At 45.4% G+C, this 21,221-nt stretch overlaps 1 protein-coding gene across 5 annotated transcripts in view; it reads right to left on the reverse strand.

Annotated features, from left to right (window-relative positions):
• Positions 1 to 14,096: 14,096 nt before the first annotated feature.
• The window catches only part of TSHZ1 (teashirt zinc finger homeobox 1), a 79,302-nt gene continuing 72,177 nt past the window's right edge, over positions 14,097 to 21,221 (reverse strand). For all 5 annotated transcript variants that reach the window (XM_008013764.3, XM_008013759.3, XM_037988011.2 and 2 more), the window contains one exon: positions 14,097 to 18,612. In XM_008013764.3, the coding sequence (XP_008011955.3) occupies positions 15,419 to 18,517 (3,099 nt within the window). In that variant the 5' untranslated portion in view covers positions 18,518 to 18,612 and the 3' untranslated portion in view covers positions 14,097 to 15,418. The remainder of the gene's footprint in view (positions 18,613 to 21,221) is intronic.

Raw genomic sequence — 21,221 nt, forward strand, 5'->3', positions numbered from 1 at the left:
CCGCACGCGGAATGGTTACATCCTGCACAGTTTCCCACCTCAATCTCTTTCCAAATGAACACTTTCTAAAATGTCTTGACAAAAGTCAGCATCTCCACAAAAAAAAAAAAATCTTATTATTCCCCATTCTCCATTCTCCACTGGCAGAAATGACAACTTTGAACAAATCACATCTTTTGGTGTGGGCCTCTTAGCCGTCTGTCTTGGAGAAAGCCGGCAGCGCAGTCCCTGCAGGTTACCTCTGCCGTGCTATTTCCAGGATATTTAACAGTATCTGGGGCTTTGCTTACCTTCGCTCAGGTACACTCTTTGTATCAGGTGAATTTGGGGTGATGAGCTCGAAGGTGGCATTTGCATCTAAGCTGCAGGTTCCATTTAGCCCCACATACACTGTCAAGGCCACCGTGGGAACATGCCTGTGGTACAACTTCATCATGTGGTTCAACAAATTTGTTTTAACTGATATCCGATTTCACGATCGTCTTACATTTATTTATCTAAAATGTACTTACGTTGTAATTATAAATGTTCCATGAAACAATTACTAGTATGAAAGATGTATGTGTAAGTTTTATAAGATATTATTGGGTGGGCACAGTGACTCATGCTTGTAATCCCAGAGGAGGCCGAGGTGGGTGGATCACCCCAGGTCAGGAGTTTGAGACCAGCCTGTCCAACATGGCAAAACCCTGTCTCTACTAAAAGCACAAAAATTAGCCAGGCATGGTGGTGCATGCCTGTAATCCCCACTACTGGGGAGGCTGAGGCAAGAGAATTGCTTGAACCTGGGAGGTAGAGGGTGCGGTGAGCTGAGATCATGCCATTGCACTCCAGCCTGGGCAACAGGGTGAGACTCCGTCTCAAAACAAAAAAAAAGAAAGAAAAAAGAAAAAGAATTGCATAATATTAATATTTTGGGACAAATATGAGTTGATTTACTGTGTTGCTGGGACCTATTTTAAAAATATGCGACCTTCTCCTCATCTTCAAATCATTGTGGTCCACAGGTCCTTTCTCACATGGAAGTTCCGTCCTCTCAGCTGTGGAAGTGACACTGTTAAGTGACTTCTTTCCTGATTCTGATTTTCAAGCCTTAAATACAGCCCATGCACAGCTCTCTTTTTTGCTCCCTGACCTGACCTGTGCCACTTCTCACCATTTAATAACTAAACTTTAAGATGCAATACTTATATCTACAAATTATCAATGATGCTAACACAGGTCAGCTTTATTTCTGCAAATACGTACAGCTCCCACCTATTGAGCACGTACCCTGGGCCAGAGCCTACACGAAGCACTTTATGTAGATTATCTCATTTAATCCTCACATCAGCTCCTTGAGGAAGGACATGCTATTGGTCAGCCTCAAATTTCAGATGAGGAAACTGAGTCTCAAAGAGGTTACAGAATGGCCAGGTCATGTGTCTAATCACACAGGTAAGTTGGATTCAGCACAGGATTGACCTGGCTCCCAGATTAGCACTCTTAAGTGTCACCAAAGCTGCCTTCCGTCCTGATGGAGGCACAGATGTGTGCTGAGCACATTTGGGCCGAGCCCTCCACATGGCCCAGGGATGGAGAAGCATCTCCCCTCCACCAGGACCTCTCAGTCAGCTGAGGAGGAGAGACACAGCCTGCTGGGAGAGCTGCTCAAGGTATTTATAAGATTCTAAAAACAGATGACCAAGTGGGTGTGCCTGTGATGTCACCCCGCCTGGCCAAGGGTCAGCTCACGTGTGAAGAGCCTATCACGGGCAGACAGAGCAAAGTGGGTGTGCAGGTTCACCAAGGGCACCCACTGTCCAGGGTTTCCCCTGAAACCATCATCTATGAAACAACCAACACTAAACAAGTTCATTTTGGTTTTGGCCTTGTGCTAACTGCCAGAGAATCAGCAGCATAGTAGTGATCAGGTTACCTTACTTGGCCAAGATGAAGGGATATTACAAGTATGATCAAGGCCTCCAGCAATAGGCTTTGAGTTCATCAAAGGAAACCATAATTCATAGGCCCGACGTAATCAGGTGAGCCCTTGAGAGAGACTGGAAGCCACAGAGGTGTTCTCCTGCTGACCTCGAAGAGGCAAACTGTCATGTGGTGGAGGGGCCCATGGCAGGCAGCAAAAACAAAGGGGGCAGCCTCTTGTTTTTGAGGTTGTCAGTTCTACCACACAAGCAATCGGCTTCAGCCAACCCCAGAGCTTGGAAGGGAGCACCCTGAGCCCCTGGAAAGATCACAGCGAGGGCCGTTGCCTTGATTTCAGCCTGGTGAGTCCCTAAACAGAGAACCCAGACTTCTAACCACAGAACCTGAGATTAACAGGTCACCATTTGCTGGAGTAAGTTTGGGATTAATTTGTTACTTAGAAATGGAAAACAAATATATAAGGTCATCAAGAAAAATCAAGAAGCAATAGAAAAGGGTGAGGGAGTCTATAAGCAAAGAATTGCTGTGCAGTTCAAGTTCACACCGATGCCACTGAGGTGACACTATCCAGTCTGCAGCAGCTCGCAGCACCCATCCCTGGAAGTGAGAGGAGTGTCATTTGGAGTATGAAGCTCATTTCATGAAATATTGATATTAAAGCTGATTTTGCAATGAATTCAATCTAGACTCATTTTAATGAGAAGAATTGTAACCAAAATATGTGACAATCATCTCCCTTAGGAAACCTTTCCTAGAGCTCGAAGGCTCCTGGTGTCCTGGGCCCTTTTGTGATCCCCACTACAGCCCCCATGACTCTATGCTTAGCCAGTTTGCAAAATTTAACCTGCAACTGTAGTCTTCATGTTGTTTTCTAATATTTATGAAAATACCAAACATCTAGCAGCAAATGTTGGTTCAATGAATGAACACATGCATGGATGAGATTATAGGAGGAAAACTACGTTTGCTTCTAGGTACCTGGAAATTGAACACAAACAATGAGTTCACTGGAAGCTGCAGGAGGGCAGAGACAGGTGATGTCTGTCATCATCACCATAAGTGATATTGGGCTCCTAGCCCACCACCTGTCACGTTGGGGACCCTTATTTTGTGAGCCTGTGTTCACTAACCAATCTCGTTGACTGAGGTTGGTGGAGCTAAAAGAAAGAAGGGTGAACTAAGTCAAGATTTAAGCTAAGACAAGCAAAGACTCAAACAGCTGAAAATATGGAAGTGGACATAGCTAGTGATGATGAAGGCAGGGTGAAGTAGACATTTAGTCCAAAAGTAGACACCAAATTGAATAACTAGAGGATACACAGTCTAGAACATGAACTGAACATCGCCAAAATACCAAACACAAAACAATCACAACAGTCCCAGAATATGACCTGATGTTTCCTTGATTATCCCGATCAGGGGGCTCACTGAAATCCTTTTCATTTCAACATGGCAGAATGAAGACTGAAGACTGCTGGGTCTGCCACCTGTTGGATTCACCTGTTGGATCCGCCTTCTAAACTCAAGAGGGAGCCATGGACTTGCTCTCCACACCCTCATCCCAACCCAAGGAGAGGAACTAGGATTCGGGTCGGGGCCACACATAATAATGGTTTCAGTGAGACTTTTGGTGAACAGAGGAAAGAACCCCTCGCTTCTGGTTCTCTGAGGAGTACCTGTCCCAGGGCCTATGCAGGAATCTGTTGGGGCTCCTGGCGAAGGATGCAGGGTTTCCACCTGTCTCCTCAAGGCCAAATGAATCCTCTTGACCCTTGTACACTCTAATCTAACTGCCTTGGCCAGCCCAATGAGGCCCGTGATGGTAAGAAAAACTGTTCATTGACCAAGTAACCTCTCTGCACATCTCTTTTGGAAATCTGTGCTGTGAGTGGGTGAAGCACATAGCAATTCTGGATTCCAGCCAGATACCTACTTGTTTCTACCTTGGACAGTCAATCCAAATCTTTCACAACTTACTTTCCTCTTGTCTAGACCCTTACTTTCTTCTTGTCATGGAGCTGAAAATTGGTGGTAATGGAGGACACCCCAATACAGTTGAACCCCATGAGGCAACTAATATGTTATTCTTCCAACTCAAACGTATGATTGATCTCAGGTATCCACTAGTGCATTTGCTGATTTATCAACTTAAAAGAGACATTTGAAAATGCCTTTCTTGATATTTTTGTGAACAAGAGATGAGAGAGGAGAGCTGTCTCATGAGGGGTGTTTGTACTTGATCAAGCAAGTCTAATGACAATACAGTTTATTAGGCCCCTTCCACATATTGAGCACGGAGGGAGGAACATCCCATGTGCTTTTATAATTTTGATTCACAAAGTAACTGAGGTTCATGCAATAGTCCAGACTTCAGCCTCTGAATTCCAGGTTCTCTTCACAATAGCGTGATGCCAAAACAGTACAGATTAACGATGGAACACCATCCATTGTGGGGCGGCTATCTAGTACCTAGTGTAAGCTCACCATGTCCTTTAACGATGGATCATCGTCCACTGGGGGGCGGCAATCTAGTGACTGGTGCAAGCTCACCATGCCCTTTTCCATACTTCTATGCAAAACTTAGGCAAGGATATTGGTGTCATTACAAATGATACCAAGCTGGGACCAATCTCAGCATTTTCAAATCAAACAAACCAAATCTAAATGTAAAGCATGAGAACTTAGGTCCAAAAACTCAACAACACAAGTGTGCAATTCTCCCAATGTGGTTCAACACCAGCACACACATTCGAAACTTAAACACCTTTAGTTGAGGACCCGCCAGGTGTCAACAGTGTGATGCGGTTGCCCATTAGCTGATTTGAAGGGCAGGATGGTCATTTCTTACCCTCTCTTTCTGTGCTATTAGGACCATCATCTGGAAGTCGAGGTTGACTCCAAAGTGGGAGGAGACCAGACCCGGCTGCTCACTGCAATTCAAAGTATTGCCCCTCTCCCAAACCCTATCACTGAACAGAAATGAACGTGGGCACAGGGTTTACCACTGCATACAGAAATGACTGCCACAGCAGTGTTTTAAGGAACAAGACAGGATATCTCCCTTTAGCAGTGCAGCCATCAAATATCAAGCTTGAAACTGCATTTGTGTGATAAGACTTGAGAGAAGGTGGAATGGCACGGTGTGAAATGATCTGATAGCACGAAAAATTGTTGTTAGGAGGTGTTGGCACTTGAAAAACAACACATCTTGTTCTTGTTGGCTTCAGCCCGCGCTTACTCCGAGGATATTCTGCCATGGTCCTATTTGGAAATCTTCGGTATTGAGCGGATAGTGAGAGAACATGCACCCTGACAGCTGCCCTTTCCTTACAGACAGACACAGCATTCTGTTAAGTGGCTTGAGCAGACACAGAAAGTATTTGCTGTATGTTTTCCTTTCTTAAATTTCATTTTATTTTTAGCTGACAGATAATTGTATATATGTTCAGGGTACAATGTGATGTTTCATTACGTGTATATGTTATGGAATGACCAAATCAGGCTAATTAACATCTCCATCACCTATTTTTTAATGTGGTATATGTACACAATGAAATACTATTCAGCCTTCAAGAAGCAGGATATTCTGCCATTTGTAACAACAGGGATGAACCTAGAGGACATTATGCCAAGTGAATTAAGCCAGCCACAGAGAGGTTAGTATTGCATGATCTCACTGATATGTGGAATTTTTTCAAAGTTAGACTCATAGAAGCAGAGAGTAGAATGATGGTTACCAGGCACTGGGCAGGGAAAGGAGGAAGACAGGTAAAGGGGAGAGGTTGCTGTATGTTTTTGGCTTTGTTTTCTACTCTAATATTTGAATACAGCATTGTTTCTGTGCATGCACACATAACACACATGCACAAGAAGGAACTCAGAGTCTGTGCTCACTTGTCCTGATGAGTAAGAATTTTTAATATGCAAATTCTGTTTGGGTAAAGTTTACCAAAAACAAATGGCAACAGATGCAGCTCAAAGTTTAATATCTATTGAATCATTTCCCCTCATTCCTGGCTTCTCTTCTGGAAGATTCTTTGGGGATTTTTTGTTGTTGTAATTGTTTTAAAGCTCTGAGGGCTGGGAAGAGTAACGTTTCTCTCGGGCAGATTGGCTGTGACATGTGTTCATATGTTCTTGATCATCACTTTCAGCTTCCCGCCTGTGACTGGTGGATCTTTTCTCATTACATCAATTCCTCCCTTTCTCCTGCCTCCCACCCTTCGTTCCTCAGTGCTGAACCTCTCCACCTCTGTTCCCATCCAAGGCAACTAAAACTATGACACTCAACGGCCTTCCTTTTCTATCTTCTCTGTAAATACAAGCTTTGAAGAGTGCACTACTTCCTTGTCTAGGAATAAGTTATGATTCTTCCTAAGTTGGGAGCTTTTAGCATGCTCATAGGAGACAGTGAGGAAGTGTGTGTGTGTGTGTGTGCGCGCGCGTGTGTGTGTGTGTGCATGCTCAAAGGAGAGGGGGGTGGGAGAGAGAGAAGTACAGAGTCCCAGGAATTATCTATGCATAAAGAAATTAAAAGAGAATATTTTCCAGAGCAATTGAAGCCCATCTCCTGAACAATGACGACAGCTCCTCATTTTCGACAACAAAAGAGGGCACGTAGGAGTCAGCTCATTAGAATATCTGTGGCTCTTTTCTGTTCTCTCTGCATTAAGCCCCCATAATGTCAGTTGTCACTTATTAATGACAATTAACTAGTAATCAGCAGTGAGACTCTTCGAGGTGGTCTTTGCCTGACAGGTGAAGAAAGAGAACATTGCGCAGTGCCACACGGTGACATGGAGCCTTCAAAGGGAGCACGGCATTTCCATAAATTATTTCAGAAAGAAAATTTCTTTTATACATTCTCTCTAAAGCTTAAGGATCTTTAACCCTAGAAAGGCCACACTCCCAGGCTCTTTCTGTGATTTTTTTATTCCTTACTGAACGAAATCTTCGATCTACGATTGTTGTCACTGGGCTTCCCACCCTCCAGTCACCTTCATTCCTGCGCATTTGTTGATTCCACCTGCTTAGTTTTAGTTGGGTCCATGTGCAAGACATGGTCTGTGATGTCCACTGCTGGTGCACAGCCCTAGGGAGCTCCAGCCCTGAGGCAGAGGGCTGTGCTTGGAGCATTTCACACTGCCTCACTGGCCTACTGGCCCAACTCTGCCTTCATAGTCTTGGGCACTGTCTCTCTCCTGCAGGTGGATCTATCCGCTCTTCCCTCATTCCTGATACAGGTGGCAGAAGGGCCATGATCTTTTAGAATCACAATGGAAACCACAAACCCAGTGCCACCCAAAATGGTTCTCCAGCCTCTCTAACCTGTACAGGGCCCGCCCCTCTCCTCCGCTGAGTCTCAGCTTTCCTCCTGCTGTTCTTCATCCTGAGACATAAAGAGACAGTGTCCTCATCCCCTGCCCCGCACATACAGATGAAGCCATACAGATAGAGACGGACTGCACAGGCTCTTACCTGCTCTCCCACGGTCTGTTCTCCTGGCTTCTTTACAATGCTAAAGCGCTTGGCTAACCTGAAGGGTTCTGTGAAGTGGGGAGTTTCAAGAAGAAAACATTTGGAGGGTGAATAAGAACACTAAATATTATTGTTACAGGAGAAATGTGTTTATCTTGTCTTTGAGGAGTTTAGGCTTAAGAAAGGCCAAATCTGGCCTTGGGAAGAAACGTGATGATACCTCACCATGGAGGTAGTGAAAGCAGTCAGGGTGCTACCTGCCGGGAGTGCATGGAGCAAGTGCATCGCCAATTTCACTTTTTAAAAAAGGGGGCTTATTCATGTCCAAGCAATCCAGTTATCATAGAAACCACTGACAAAAGGAATGATATCCAAACCAGTCTCTGAAACATCAGACTTTCTGTTTCTGATGTGGGATTCCACTCTTCAAAAGGTCAGCCACCAGAAGCAGGGATCTAGGAATGCACTAGTCGGAGCATCTCCAAAAGAAGCACCAAATTCTGAAATGTTAAGAAAAGTGAGAGGTCATCCAGACATAGTAACTTTGTGACTTCTTTTTCATAAATCTGTTTTCTCTGCAAAGTTTTAGTGACAAGAACTGGTGGTGCCTCTCTGCAGCTTTCCTGGTTTCCTTAGAATTTTGTGATATTACAAAGCTTCCATGACAACAAATAAGATATTACATAGTGTTAGGCTCCCACTATCTAACCAGAACTTAAAGACAAATATTCACATTATGTTTAAGAAAACAGTCACCATGCAAAAGATTGCCGCTTTAAATTCCCTCCTATTTAAATAAATATTTTTCATCATAATCTGAAGTTTGGACAAAGCCCTTTCCATCAGATTTCTGCTTGCAGATTATTTTAGAGTTTAAGGCTATTAGTTTCCACTAATTGATGAAAAAATTATGGAAAATGGAATGTGTCCTAATCAATATGTCTAGAGTCCAATTTTGAGATGTGGTCATTTATTATGCATTCAACAATGCAAAAACCCATGCTTCCACTAAATAAGACCAATAATTGAGCTCCCCATCCTGGAATCTTGTGTATCCAAGTGAATGATGTGTGAATTTCACAACTCTAACACAATAAGGACGGGAATATCTGAGAGGAAAACTAATTGCTTTAAAAATGGAAATTAGATTTTACTAATTTGTAAATAAACATATTACAAATGAAATGCCAGTATTTAGGACATTACCGTCTCTTAAAGTTAACAAATCAAAACACAACTAAATATTGCTTTCAAAATTTTAATGACATAAAAGAGTCAAAAGTTGAAATTGGTAAGTGTGTTTAATCATTAATCAATATTAATCAATTAATGCCCAATCATTAATCAATTGGGCAAAATGACATGAAAGCTATGGCTTAGAAATACGATTGAATATATAATTTAAACTACATGGTAATAAATTATTCCCAAATGCCCATCCTTTTTGGTTTTGTTATCACACCGTGCTCACCACGCATCCACATACTCTGCTGTTCTACAAGGTGAAAAGGAAAATTTTAGTTTAGTTTCTTGGAGAAAATTGGAAAAATTACTCTGAAAATATGCATAAATACATTAAAATGTATCTAAAGAAGAAACATTTACTGAAAGGAGAAAAATATTTTAATCTTAGGACCAGTTGGGGTTTTGTAGCAGCCCATAGGAAACCCGGTTGTGTATGAATTGATTGGATGAATTTGGCTAATGGTTACAGTTATACAAAATGGGCTTTTCCTTATTATTTACATACTTTAGAAACTGGTGTTCCCAATGTATCTGTCCCCAGTTCCTTGCCACTAATGTACTTTTGGTCAAACAGGCTTTCAAGGAAAAATATCCCTGCAAGTTCAGCTTTGTTCAGAATGCTTCAGTCTTAAAGACTTCCTTTTAAATTCATCTTTAAGCACTGCATTCTAACCAGAAAAACTACATTTTTAGCTACTATTTAAATATGATGTGTGCCATATCTCAAATATTTTAACAAAATATGATCAAATATGTGGGCCCACTGTTTCCACTGTCTGTTCAAAGTAAAATACACTCTACACATCATCAGACAGGCTTTATACCAGTCAGATCAAATTGTAAATAGTTTTGGGTGATGTAAGAAAAATAATGACTGACTAGTTACAGGTCATCTAAACACTTTTGGTGAAACACTATCGCTCTTTACAAAAGAAAATGAATCGCACGTACTCTTCAGCGCATCCTGGTCTTATTCAAGGTAACATGCTTCCTCATCGTCCTCACCCTTTGCTTGTTGGCCTCTGTGTGTGGCTATCAAGAATCTGGGTCAAAGACATCAGGGGCTTAGCAGGGCCCTTGAATTTCAGCTCTGGAACAAACTCACCTATGGGAGATATTCTGATACAGATTTAAAAGTAGTCCCTCTCTCTTGACTTGTAGGTCAATCCAAGTGTTTTTATTTTATGGAATCTACTCTAAGTGATCAAGTCTCATCCTACTAGGGTAGTGACCACTCTATTTTGAAATTATCTTTGTTTTGCTAATCAATACTAATTGCAAATCAGCAATAGAAGTAATAAAATTGGAGACTCCACTCCCAGTGAGCAAGTTGGGAAATCTGAAGAGAGTACAAAAGTACATTATTCACTTGAAGTCACTGGGGACCTTTTAATGAGACATAGCTTTGTGGATGAACAAGGGGGAAGAGACCTGGAAAATAACTGCCCTGTTCTAGTCCCACATCCACAAAGGAGCCACAGGGTCTCAGTTAAGTTCTTTCTCTCCTCTTTGCGGTTGGGTTGTCTATGGCCACTTGACTTTAAATGAATCATTAAGGCCAGGCAGGCTGACTCACGCCTGTACGCCCAACAATTTGGGAGGCCATGGTGGGCAGATCACTTGAGCTCAGGAGTTTGAGACCAGCCTGTGTAACATGGTGAAACCTCACCTCTAAAAATAATACAAAAATTAGCCGGGCATGGTGGTGTGTAACTGTGGTCCCAGATACTTGGGAGGTTGAGGTGGGAGGATTGCTTGAGTCAGTGAGGTCAAGGCTGCAGTGAGCCAACATCATGTAACTGCACTCCAGCCTGGGCAACAGAATAAGACCCTGATTTAAAATAAATAAATAAATAAATAAAAAATAAAATCATAATTAATGTAAAAGTACTCCAGAAATCATACATGTCCTCGAATAATGTTTTAAATAACATAAATGAACAATCAACATTAAAAATATTATACAGGAAAACATCAAGATTAAATTGGTTAATCAGTGAAAATGGCCAAAAACTTAAAAACATCAAACCCTTGTAGTCACACGGCAAAGATGTGTAGAAACAGTTATTCTCATGCAAATAACTGTCTAAACCAGTACAAGCTTTCCTGTGGGCAATGTGGCATGTGCATCAAATCACATTATGACGCAGCGACTTCAATTCTAGGTATTTATTGTAAGGAAATAATAAAAAATATTCACAATAATATTGAGTGGAATTTTTTGTACTCATATTTCTAATTGAGAAAACTTGAAAAATCTAAATGTTGTTTTTAAAACTGTAATAGGGAACTGATTAAATAAATTATAGTACAGCTCAAAAAGATTTAAAAATCCTCCATATGTAACAAAATGAGAAAATAGACATTATCTACTGTCCGGTAAAGAAGCAGCAAGGTACAAAAAGTATGTTGAACATGATCTCTAGTTTGGAAAACAGACGTTAGGACCAAAATATTAGCAGTGATTTTTCTGTAGATGAAAACAATAGTTTTTATTAACTTCATGTTTATTTTCCAACTTTTCTACAATGACTGTATCACTTTGTCATAAGAATAAAAGTTATATAAAAAGCACAAATTGTCTCCAAAAGAGATTTTACTTTTTGGTATCTTGTAAGCTAACAATTCAGTAATTAGCTTTCAATGGTATCCACTATCTTCAGATAAATTATAATAAAATAAATAAGAAATTTTCCCTCGGAAAAAAGCAGAAACCTTTATTTGCACGTACAGGTTTCTGAACATTTGGAAGTAAGTTAGACATGCTTTAGACTAAAGTTAATAGTTTTTCAAAGGCTGTCAACTATAGAAATGTCGGATCAGAAACGTTAGAATTTTTAATCACCTTTTTGCATACACTACCTAAAAAAGTTTGTTTCGCTTACATAAACCATTGTGTGTCATTATTTCACAGGTTTTATCTCTCTTTAAAAACTGACTACCTATCAAGCAACATCCTCACCCATTTTGGGGACTACCACAAACTTTAAAAAATTCTACATCTGAAGGAAAAAATACATGATTAGTTATTAACTCCAAGTCTCAAACTGCAAATATGAGTGCAAATCAGGGTGACACCTGCATGCGCACGACAGCCACCAGGCCAAACGAGACAGCTGAACCCTCCCCGGCCTCCTTGCCAGCGTCCCACAGGCTGGGACAGGTGGTTGACTCTCTCCAGGTGGCCAGGGCCATTTTGTCCCCACATCACAGAAGAGGAAGATCTGTTCCCTGGGACCGCAGGAGGACTTAGGAGGCCGAGAGGACCCAGTGTCATGCGTGGAGTTCATTTGCTGGGACACACAAAACTACATGAAGGGAAGGGTGGACATGTTTCCTCGGACATCAGTGAAGGAAGGGGAAACGTGTCAAGTACATCTTCAGATTGTAGGTATCCCAATCCTTCCCTGGATTATTCAATCCATTCGTATCCTTACAAATTGAGTTTCTGTGTTACTAAGTATACCTGTATTCAATTGAAGTTGCTACAGAACCATAAAAACATCTTTCAACTTATTTTCTCAAATCCAGCAGACCATGGGGCGGCTACATTTTGCCATCCACAAGGGCTGCAGTGGGAGGTGAAGAGCAGCTCTGGCTGCTCAGCTGCATCCCATGTCCCCCAGCACCATCCTGAAGCCTTGCCTCTAGCTCCCCACCCTGTAGGAGACGCCCTGCCTCTGGGTGACAGCAGAGATCCCCACCTGGGGCAGATCCCAAGGCCTGTAAGCAGGCATTCAGAGTGTGGTTCTGCAGCAAAAGCTTTTTGGACTCAAAGCCTAAGTTTAGTCATTTAGTTGTTTGTAAGCCATGTGGCCTTGGGTCCGTTCCTCAACCCTGCTGTGCCTGGCTCCTCACCTGTAAACTGAGCATGAAAGTAACAGAACCCACCGCGTCCAGTTGTGAGGAAGGAATGAGTTCATAGGTGTGAAGCACTTAGAATTAGTCCCGGGCACAGAGGAAGCACGCGACAAATACTTGTGGGAGTCGCCACGTTCATTATCACTTTCAGGGGTGTGATTAAGATAACCTAGTCTCCTATGCATTGATTGGGAAATTACGGTCAAGACAACATAGCAATACGGTTGGTGAGTTAGGAAGAAAAAAATTTAAAGGAAAACCCCAATTCTATGTCCATCCCCCAACGATCGGAACTCAAGTTGCCAGCCGCTTTAAAATGACTCAGTGCTTAGCTGCACACTGGGCCAGCGACCCCCTTCTGGGGAGCACTCACCTCCCTTTGTACCACTTCACCTGCTGCTGCTAACACTTTTGCTATAAGGGTGAAATCACATAATCACATGTTTGCGGGTTTGTGGTAAAATAAACATAACTTCAAAGGATTATTATGCAAAGCCCCCACACCACTACCATAAGCCTCATTGTTATTCTTCTCTGTCACCCCTTGAGCCCAAAGTACATAATCACCCAGTAATTGAACTGAAATGTCTAAATGGCTGAGGCTCCTAAAGGACATAGCTATTTACCAATGAAAAAAGTCAGAAAAATTTAGCAAACCTCCCTGGTGCTCTGCTGCGTTAGTACAAAAGCCTGTGTAAGTATGACCCACCTGGACCTGCTCCTCCTCCTCAAATCATTAATGGAAACAGAACAAGCCTTGCTGTCACTAGGCAATGTAAGAGAAATAATTAAAATATCACAATTGCTTAGCTGCTTCTGAACAGAGAGGTATAAGCTCTAACCTTTCTCAAGATATAATTTTATGAAAATGTAAGCAAAAGGCAGAAAAGTAAATTTTCCTGGTCATGTCATTTAGTGCTCCTGGGGCTGGGGGGAGAGGCCAGGGGGCCTCAATGTCAGTGCTTCCCTCGATACAGACTGGGCAGTGAGTTTGGGCTTCCAGGGATGGGGGTCACCCTGGAGGATGGGCGTTTTCATGGCAAGCATCCTGGCACTCTCAGTAGAGCCCGCCGTGCTCTAATCTGCAGAAAGAAGCCTCATTTCAAACACTGAATACAACAGCAGCCAGTTTTCTTTTTAAAATTGTAGATTTTTAAAAGCTCAGAAATCAGGTTTTCCTCTTTGGAGCAACACAGAACTAATTCCTGGGTCCTCGGGGTCTTTGCTGGTGGAGTACGCCCTACCCCTCTACACCCACCATTAAATCTCTGGATAGACACACAGGTTAATTACACATATTTTTAAATTCTGCAAAGGATTCTCTGAAGGACGCATCTCAGCCCACCTAAGTACAAAACAGCCATCACTCAATGGCTAAACTCGGCAATCCTTAGCACCCAGTGGAGTTAAAAATTTTAATTATCATTTTTTAAAGCACAATACTTATCATTTGAATGAAACATGTCAGCACACAAATCATGAAATGATGATTCTGAATAGAATTTTTGTTGGTTGATTGCATAAGCAATACCTCTTGTTGCTGAAATAACATCTCAAAGGCAAAATAATGACGACATGACAATCCGTGTAAATCAAGAACTGCATGTGGGTTTATTTTACATCTGAGAAAACAGTGGATTTAATTGTGTGAACCAAAATGTACTGTACAATATTAATGATAGAACATCAAAATGTATAATTAATAGTGCATTGCTTGCTTTGTTTTTATGTATTTATTTTTGTCTGACAGTCCCTCTGAGTACATGCATCTGGAGAGATGCAGGTGCCAGTAAAAGTCCTCTATTTAAATCAAGCTGCAGGAACTAAATTTTATTCAAAAATTGTGGTTTTACATTATATACACAGAAATTTAATATAAAATGACAATATAAAAAGTTAAAAGAGAAAGCATACAGCCAGAAGGTACAAAGAAAGTTGAAGAGATTAAAATGGTACGATATGTAACATACAGGAGTTTTTAAGCTGATGCTGGCAATTTACAAGGAAAGGACTCCAACGTTTGCCCCATTTTTTTTTCATTTACCAATGCAGCACGCTATAGAAAGGTCAGCTTGTACCAAAGCTTACATTTGTAAATAACTATAAACCGCAATATTTTACAGGAAAAAAGAAATAGCATTTTTACACATTTTTAAATAATAGCTTGCATACTTTTTTTTTTGTTTTTTGTTTTTTTTTTTGCCAAAAGTGGCATTTTTCAGCATCCAGAGGGTTTGGGCATAGTGGCGAGTGGGTATCTGTTGTTGTTTTTTGTTTTAGACATGTAGAGGTGTGGCTTCCAAACCCCGTGAGTCCTACACAGCTTTCTATCTTCCCACAGCTGCATGCATGTTTCCTCACAAACCAGTTCTGCATATAAAAGCTCATTTTTTAATTATTAAATAAGTTTTGTGTCTGACACAGCTTTTGATCTGAATGAAATGCCTTTAAGCCTTTTTTTCTTTTTTCTTTTTTTTTCAAGTGAAAGGCACAGAAATGCAATTACAGTCCTCAAAGGGTTAAATTTGACACTACCAGGTTCTATGACCTTTATTGTCATGGCAACTTCGTCATTTTAGGATGTCTTTTTACCATTGTTATTTGTGTCTTTCTTTACTGCTAAATAATGTCTCTGAGTAGTGTGCCCCACTATTTCCTACAAAAGATAGCTTCACATCAAGAACAGATGTTGAAAATAAAGGTCAGACTTTGACTCACAGTAAAAGAAAAATAACATGCACAGATCGGACAGAGGGCATATAAATATACAAAATATGTGTAAGAAAACCAAGGTCCAGAGAGGCGGGCCAGCAACAAAGGAAAGACTGATTTTAGAGGCTCAGGCCAGGCCTAGTGCAGCTCGACGACGTTTAGTGCAATGTTCCGCGGTCTCTTGCATACCTGGACGCTACTGTTTCTCCAACTCAGTCACATAGATCAGGTGGTCCTCGGGGGACTTGCCATGAGTCTTGCTAAGGTGCAGTTTGACTGCGTGCTTGCTGGCAAAAGTCCGGTTGCAGAGCTTACATTGGAATGTGGAGCCCAAGTCTTCCTCGGTGGCCCCCAGAGGGCCCAGAGTTTTGTTGGCGAGGACTTTGGAAACATTCTGCTGTTCTTGAATCTGATTGAGTGGCAGCTTGGATAGATCCTTCAGGCTGAAGCCCAAGTGCGTCTCCAAATGACTTATGTATGTAGACGCAGTTCTGAACTGAGAGGCACAATCGTTGCAAAAGAAAACAGGATGCCCTGTGTCCAGGTTCTTTAGGAATTTCGTTCCCCCTGTCCTCCTCAACTGGTACTTCACATTGGCCAGCCAGTGGCTGATGGTGGTCATGGAGAGGCCAGTAAACTTCGAGATGTGCACCCTCTCCTGGGGGCCCAGGTCCGACATGATGTACTTGCCCTCTGTGGTCTCCCGCAAGCTCGAGGCGAACTGGGCCTGCAGGATGAGCAGGTGCTGCGGGTTCCAGTTGGACTGCCGGCCCTTCCTCTTGTGGACGGGTGACAGCTCGTCCAGTGCCTCCTCAAAGCTGCTGCCATCAGCATCAGACTTCTCCGAAACGGTGGAGGGCGTGGAGGACTTGGGCGTCAGGCGGCCTGTGAGATTTTTCACCATATCGGAGATGTCCATGAGCGCGCTCTCCCGCAGAGGTGACGCCACCGGATCGGCCATGCTGGACCCCAGCGGCTTGTTCTTGGACTTGGTTAAGTCAATGGGCTGGTCGCTGTTTTCGTAGTAGTAGCGGTCGATGGCGTCGGCCTGCTTCACGGGCGCGGCGGGGCGCGCCGGCCTGTCCAGCATGCTGTTGCTGATCTTGTAGAGCATGGCCAGCGGGTCCAGCGAGGCGCCCACAGGCTTGGACACCTTGCCCAGGTGGGTGTTCATGATGGACTGCAAAGCGCTCAGAGGGTTGATGAAGGAAGGCTCTGGCGAGTGGTCCGTGATGATCCCCAGGTTGTTACAGCCGTTGGTGACCTTTGCTTTGAGAGGCTCTGTGCCGTTTGGGGTGTGAACGTCCAGCGGTCCCTCCTTTTTGGCCTTCCCGGTCTCGGCCTCAGGGCCCTTCTTCTGTTGTTTGCCGCTGACTTCCTCCGTTTTAGGGAAATCTTTATTCTCTTTTGCTATGGGGGACGCAGCCTTGGCCGGGGAGCTCTTCTCCTTCTCAGGGGGCCTCTCCTCCTTCTTGATGCTGACCTTGCCCGTGACCTTCTCCACCAGCTCCTCCATGGCGGACACATTGCTCTTGTGCGGTGGGGGCGTGAGGCTCCCCGGGGAGTGCAGGAGAGCGTTGTGCTCGGTGGAAGACAGCGACTTCACGCCGCCAGCATAGGACGGCTGCACCTGCACACTCTGCACGGCCGCGGGGAGTGGCTTCACGGTGCCCGGCAGCTGGTAGGCCGCGTGGATGCTGGGGTAACCACCCCACGAGGGCGCGCCATTCTGGGCTTTGCTAATGGCCGTGGAGACGGTATTCTCCAGGGACTTGAGAATGTCCAGCCCTCCCTTGGGGCTGTCGTCCAGGTCCTCCTCGCGCAGGTACGGGTACAGGGTGCTGGGCTCAAATTTCTCCGAGCTGTCCTCACTCTCCTCCTTGATCTTCTCCGCGTCACCAGCCATGGGCGGCTTCTCCTTCTCCGGCTCTTTCTTGTCTTCTGAAGCTGTGGACCCCGCGGGAGACTCGGGCTGCTTTTTGATGCTGGAGGCCGGCAGCCGCGTGTGGGTGGTGGGCGGCAGGGGGATGGACTGGATCTTCTCTTCCACCACGGGGTCCAGCACCAGCTGCTTGCCCTTCTTTGAGGCGGAGGTGGTCACTTTCAGGAAGTGCCCGGTGACCATCATGTGGGCGGTGAGCTGCTGCAGGGTGTCGTGGGAGCTGCCGCACTCCATGCACTTGAGGATCTGCGCCTTGCGGGCCTCGAACTGCCAGGTGTAGCTGGCACCGTTCTGGTAGCCATAGCGGTTATTGGGTGTGACGTATGGGTTCGCCGCTTTCTGATCCTTGGCTGACTCACTCAGGGCCACCTCTGCGGCCATTCCTGCTGGCTCAGGGGAGCAGGGGGGCGCCAGGTCCTGAAGCGCCCGCTTTTTGGTGGAGGGGACCAGTTTGGTGATGGCTGGCACTGGCTCCTTCAGAGGCACTTTCTGGTAATGCTTGGTTTTGATCATGTGGACGCTGAGGTCCTGCAAGGACTCGAAGGAGTGTCCACAGTACATGCACTTCAGCACCTTCTGGGCGTCCTCCTTCCCCTCCATCTCCATCAGGGAGCGCTTCCTGGGCTTGGACCACCGCTTGGTCTTCTCGGAGTCCTTGTCCCTGTTGTCATCACGGTAGTGGCCTGTCTCGTTCATGTGCACCGTCAGTTCCACCAGCGTGTCGTACGCGGCACTGCAGTCTTTGCACCGGAACTTGCTGGCGCCGGTGAAGACGGAGCCGTAGAGCTTGTTGTTCTGGCGGTAGAGCTGCACGGTGCTGAACAGGCTGGGCTCGGGGAGCAGCCCATACGAGGACGTCTGCTGCAGCGTCTTGGCCAGTGCGGCCTGGTGCCAGTCGTACCCCGAGCTGCTGCTGGTACTGGTGGTACTGCTGTGGCTGGTGCTGGAGCTGCAGCTGGTGCTGGGCGTGCTCGCCGTGGGGCCGGCGGTGCTGGCGGGGCAGACGGGGGGCGTGGGGGTGGGGGCGGAGCTCTCCTTCTGGCTGGCATCGTTGGTGCTGGTGGTGGAACCCGACTTCTTTAAATCCAGAGCTAAGCTGGACCAGCAGGACTCAGAGAACAAGTTTGCATACACAGCTTTGATCTGTGCCAGGCTGTCCTGGGGGTACGAGACGCTGTCGGGACACTGCGGATCCTCCTTCTCTTCTCGAGAGGAAGAGCCTTTGAAATGGGCCAGCTGGTCGCTGCTCTCACTGAAGGGCGACCCGTAGCCGGGGTCCTGGTTAGTCGCAGAGCTGACTGGGGAGTTCTGGTAGCTCTGCGCCTCTTTGATCTCTGTCTCTTCATTGCACATGTACTCACTTTCCTGAATGTCCAAAGACAGCCCGTCATCCTCCACGTGCTCTTCATCTATTTCTGCTGCCTTCAATTCTTCCTCAGGAACATAAGCTAGGAGAGAAAAGTAAAACCCAGTTAGAAGAAGTAAATCATCTTCAAGGATGCAGCCTCCCCAGCAGTTAGATGATTTTTAAAAAGATGTTTGTCAGCCTAGCTCCCAAGACACAAGGCTACCCCAAGTTTACGTATCTACCCCTTTGTAGGAGTTAGGTTTCAAAAGGTGCTGTCCCCTTCTGAGTGTGTCTTTAGCAAAGGGGACTGAACTGGAGGATGGTATCCTGTGCTCCTCCCAAACATGTCAGTTTGACCCTTGCAGCCTGGTGGGAAGGGCAGGAACTTGGGACTCCAGCTACCACCCGCCAAGTACCCCTCCTATCAGCTGTTCCCTCCTAAGTGACCCAGGAGTCCCCTCATGACTTCCACACGGCAAATACTTGTAAATACCCATCGGGCAGGACCTGGTTATCAATTTTCAGAGCAGGATATTCACAGACAGTATTATATCGTTCCCATAAATAAAAACACTCCTCAATGGCAAGCAATGAAAACACTCTGGTCTTCAGCAAAAGCAAGAACCCAATATGGCACCGCCAATCCCCTGCCTGGGCAGAGTAAAGCGCCACCCTCATGGGGCTGCTAGATGGCAAAAGCCATGGTTGTTCACCAAGGCCCAGAGCAGCCTCACTGACTGCAGCCAAAAGCTGGAAGGCACCAAAATGTCCACTGATGGTTGGAGGGATGAACACGGTGTAGCGTTTCGTCTGTGCAGCAGCCTCCAGGCACCTGTGGCCGGGGGCAGAGGCACACACAGCAGTGGGCCAGCAGTGACGGGCTCCCCAAACTGAGCAGATCCAAGTCAAGCGAAACGTTTCCTTTGCATTAGTGGCCATGAAACTCCCTTTCACAAAGATGGGTTGATGAAAACCCTGAGGCACTTTCCTGTAGTGGATCCTGATAGAAGGGCCTCCCGCACACAGTGGGAGGGGCCTGGGGCCAAGGCCAGCGCATGCTCAGGCCTGCCAACATCGTAAACCTGGGCCTTCTGCTTCCTTCAGAGGGCAGAACATCACTCAGGCTTGGAAAGGGAGTTCTGATACGCACTGCAGCCTGGATGCACCTCGAGGGCACAGTTCTCAGTGAAGGGAGCCGGTCACAAGAGGACACGTACTGCACGGCTCGCCTCACGTGAGGGCCCTAGAACTGTCACATTCATAGAAAAAGAAAGCAGAATGGTGGTGGGTGCCAGGAGAAGGAGGGGATGGGGACAGAGTTTCCATCTGGGAAGATGAGAAAGTTCCGGAGATGGAGGGTGGTGATGGCTGCACAACAATATGAACATTCTTAACGCCATGAAACTGTGCACTTAAAATGGTTAAAATGGTCACTTATACGTTATAAATATTTTATCACAATAAAAGCTGTTTAATTACAAAAGCCCAACGGTCCACGCTCCATCCGCCGACTACAGGTCCACAACCGCGCAGCAGAGCGACCTCATGGGCTGAAGGCAGCGTTTCCCAGAGGGGCCTCCGGGATACAGCAGTTGTCCCATGGATGAGGCTGGAGGGCACAGAAACCGAGATGCAACCTGGACTTGTGACTGCAGGACATGTCAGATCCTTTACTGCACAACCCACCTTCCCAACTCCCAAGGGAGACTGCTGCAAGGAACACCGCCTCAGCTTCTTTGACCAAGGCACTTTTACTTACTTTTCCCATCTGAGGGAACAACTAGCTGGACTAGAGTTCCATCAACAACTTAGGATATTTGGGGTTCAGATATTTTGCAGAAAGTCCCTAGTAAAATGCATTGATCTGACCTAAGAAGGGTGTCTCATTAAACATCATTATTCACGATCACATCATCAGAGCCAGGGCCCAAGGGAACACGACCATGAGGACACACATTTTCAGGCAGGACTGCTGGGAGGGACAGAAAACATCTTGGCTGCCCAAAGGGAGGATGCCAGGGGCAGTGGGGAGCAGTGTGAGAGCCTCAACACCTGCAAATGTAGGGCTTCAGATTCTAGTGGCAGCCACCACTCACAGGCACACGCACAATTGCACGCATACACACAAGCACACGCACACACACGCACAATGAGAGACGACTGAATCGGTCATGTGGAGAGTCTCTTCTAGCTCAGGCCGTCCCGAGTGCTTGCACGCACTGCCCTTTCTGCACACAGCCTCAACTCCACCTCTAGTGAGAGCATAAGACAATCTGCGCACCTGTGTTCACGCGTTTCACAGCAGTATGCGGAACAGCAGCAAATCCACGATTCACGATTCTGTTCACACTGTGCTGTGATTGTGGAAAATAACCAATCATGTAAGACCTCAGGCCTCAACTATAGGCATCAACATCTGGGGAATGCTCTAGATGATACTATGACTCCCCTGTAAAATACAACACTCAAAATTAAAAGATAATTGCTAAGTTCAGGCACACTGTCATTCGCCCCTAATTATTAAAGGTTTAGGATGGCCCAGTTCTGAGGGTTCACTGCTGGGACCTGGGAACCCTACTTTAAGAACCACTGGTCAGACTCGTCACCTTTGAACCAGCCTGGCCTGGGTCATGTTGGCTTGGGCCACAAGGTGCAGCTCCTCTGTGTACTCGGAAGGTGACTCTGAAGGCTGCAGGGTGTGCTGGGCAG

Source organism: Chlorocebus sabaeus, chromosome 18 (assembly GCF_047675955.1).
Source record: "Chlorocebus sabaeus isolate Y175 chromosome 18, mChlSab1.0.hap1, whole genome shotgun sequence".
Taxonomy (NCBI): Eukaryota; Metazoa; Chordata; class Mammalia; order Primates; family Cercopithecidae; genus Chlorocebus; species Chlorocebus sabaeus.